This window comes from Myotis davidii, unplaced genomic scaffold (genome assembly GCF_000327345.1).
Source record: "Myotis davidii unplaced genomic scaffold, ASM32734v1 scaffold2656, whole genome shotgun sequence".
NCBI classification, from domain to species: Eukaryota; Metazoa; Chordata; class Mammalia; order Chiroptera; family Vespertilionidae; genus Myotis; species Myotis davidii.
This window is the reverse complement of record NW_006287228.1, coordinates 15,472-18,014: the sequence shown is the minus strand read 5'-3', so window position 1 is coordinate 18,014 and position 2,543 is coordinate 15,472. Positions and strand designations below refer to the sequence as shown.

Sequence of the window (2,543 nt, the reverse complement as noted above, 5' to 3'; positions counted from 1 at the left end):
TTTTGGATTTGAGAGAAGGGAGAGGGAGAGGAAGAGGGAGAGGGAGAGAAACAGCAATGATCATGCAGAATTATCGATCAGCTGCGTTTGAGTGAACTCTACTGGGTATCTAGGCCACAAACAGGGCATGAGCTTTGATCAGAAAATGAATGCTGACTTCCGGGTTCATGGGTCCACGCTCTACCAATGAGCAACACAGTGTAGGCATCCCCACTGCTTATCCAGGTCACACACAGTACATTTACAGGTGTTCTCTCCAGTATGAATACTCTTATGTTCAGCAAGACAACAAGGATAATTAAAGGTTGTGCCTCATTCTACATATTTGTAAGGCTTTCCTTCAAAATGACTTCTCTGAGGTTAAATAAGACTTCATTGACAAGGATTAATCTCACAGATCACATTTGCAAGGTTTCTCTGTTCTGATGTACAGAACAGAATAAATACTGACTAAAGGTTTCCTCACATTCTTTTCATTTTTCAAAATATATTTTTATTGATTCAGAGGGGAAAAGAGAGGGAGCGATAGAAACATCAACGATCAGAGGGAATCATGGATCAGCTAGCTCCTGCATACCCTCCAATGAAGATTGAGTCTCCAACCAGAGCTTATGCCAGTCAGGGAATTGCACTGACATTGTGGTTCATACATCAAAGGTAAACCACCCAGGAATGCTAGCCAGTACTTTCTCACATTTTCTGCAGTGTAAAGATTTCCTCCACTATACACATCTCTGTTATTCACTACATTTTGAGATGTAGGTACAGGCTCTTGAAAGCTCTACATTTGCAAGTTCTCTCTTCAGTATGAAGTGCCTTATGTATAGAAATAAAAGTGTGCATTTTAATGGGTTTTCTACATTTTTCACATTCAGAAGGCTTCTTCCCATTTAGAATTCTGTAAGCTCAGTAAGTACTACCTGCTGGTAAAGGATTTATGACGCTCCTCACATCTTTAATACTTCTCTCCACTATGGACTCTCTGATGTGCTGAGGTTTGAGGTGTTGCCAAAGGATTTGCCACATTTTCTGCACATATAAGGCTTCTCTCAAGAATGAACTCTGTGATGGTAAATAAGGGCTGAGGAATGCCTGTAGGCTTTGCCACATTCTCTTCCTTTATAAGGCTTCTCTCTAGCGTAAATTCTCTGATGCTTAGTAAAGTGTGAGGACTGGCAAAAGGCGTGGCCACAGTCTGTTTAGTAAGGTGTGAGGACTGGCTAAAGGCTTTGCCACATTGTTGGCATTTGTAAGGCTTCTCACCAGTATGAACTCTTCAATGGCGTGTAAATTTAGAGGACTCACTGAAGGCTTTGCCACATTCATTACACATATAAGGCTTCTCACCACTATGAACTTTTTGATGGCGTGTTAAGGTAGAGGAGACCCTGAAGGCTTTGCCACATTCCTTACACACATAAGGTTTCTCTCCACTATGAACACTATGATGACGATGAAGGGATGAGGAATAGACATAGGCTTTGCCACATTCATTTCATTTATAAGGCTTCTCTCTAGTATGAAATCCCTGATGCTTAGACAAGCTTGAGGAATGCCTAAACACTTTGCCACATTCATTACAGTTATAAGACTTCTCCCCGGTATGAAATCTCTGATGGTAATTAAGAGATTTTGCGGTACTGTATCCTTTGCCACATTCTCTACATTTATAAGGCTTCTCCCCAGTATGAACACTGTGATGACAATTAAGAGACTGTGCTGAACTAAATCCTTTTTTTAAAAAAAATATATTTTATTGATTTTTTACAGAGAGGAAGGGAGAGGGATAGTCAGAAACATCAATGAGAAACATCAATCAGCCACCTCTTGCACATCTCCTACTGGGGATGTGCCCACAACCCAGGTACATGCCCTTGACTGGAATCGAACCTGGGACCTTTCAGTCTGCAGGCCGACGCTCTATCCACTAAGCCAAATCGGTTTCGGCCTGAACTAAATCCTTTGCCACATTCTCTACATTTATACAGCTTCTCTCCACTATGAACGCTCTGATGCAAAGTAAGTGTTCAGGACTGTCTAAACGCTTTGCCACATTCTGTAGTTGATCGTCCATCTATGAACTGGAAAGTCACAGTTCGATACCTAGTCAGGGTACAATACCAAGCTGCAGGCTCGATCCCAAGTACGGGGTGTGCAGGAGGCAGCCGATCAATGATTGTCTCTGATCATTGATGTTTCTATCTCCCTCGCCCTCTCCCTCTCTGTCTGACATAAATAAATCCTTTATAATAAAAGTGGGATATGCAAATAGCTCAAAGGGCAAAACAACCAACCAACCAAAGTGTAATATGCTAATGACATGCTAAGGCTGCTCAACTGCTCGCTATGACATGCACTGACCACCAGGAGGCAGTCAACAAGTCACTATGAAGTGCACTGACCACCAGGGGGCAGATGCTCCGACCGGTAGGTTAGCTTACTGCAGGGGTCAGGTCAAATGGAACTGAGTGAGATGGGCTGGACATGCCCTGGAGCCCTCCCGCAGTCATTCCCCGGCCCGATTGCAGCAGTGGGGTCCCTCA

General features: G+C 43.1%; 1 protein-coding gene and 1 pseudogene across 1 annotated transcript in view; both read right to left on the bottom strand.

The window, feature by feature from the left end:
* Positions 1-1,735, bottom strand: LOC107181393 (annotated as a pseudogene).
* A 219-nt stretch (positions 1,736-1,954) lies between these two features.
* LOC102756101 (zinc finger protein 239-like) overlaps positions 1,955-2,543 on the bottom strand; it is a gene marked incomplete at its 5' end in the record, with an annotated part of 10,850 nt that continues 10,261 nt past the window's right edge. Inside the window, one exon of the mRNA XM_015560812.1 lies at positions 1,955-2,037. Within this exon, the coding sequence (XP_015416298.1) occupies positions 2,028-2,037 (10 nt within the window). The remainder of the gene's footprint in view (positions 2,038-2,543) is intronic.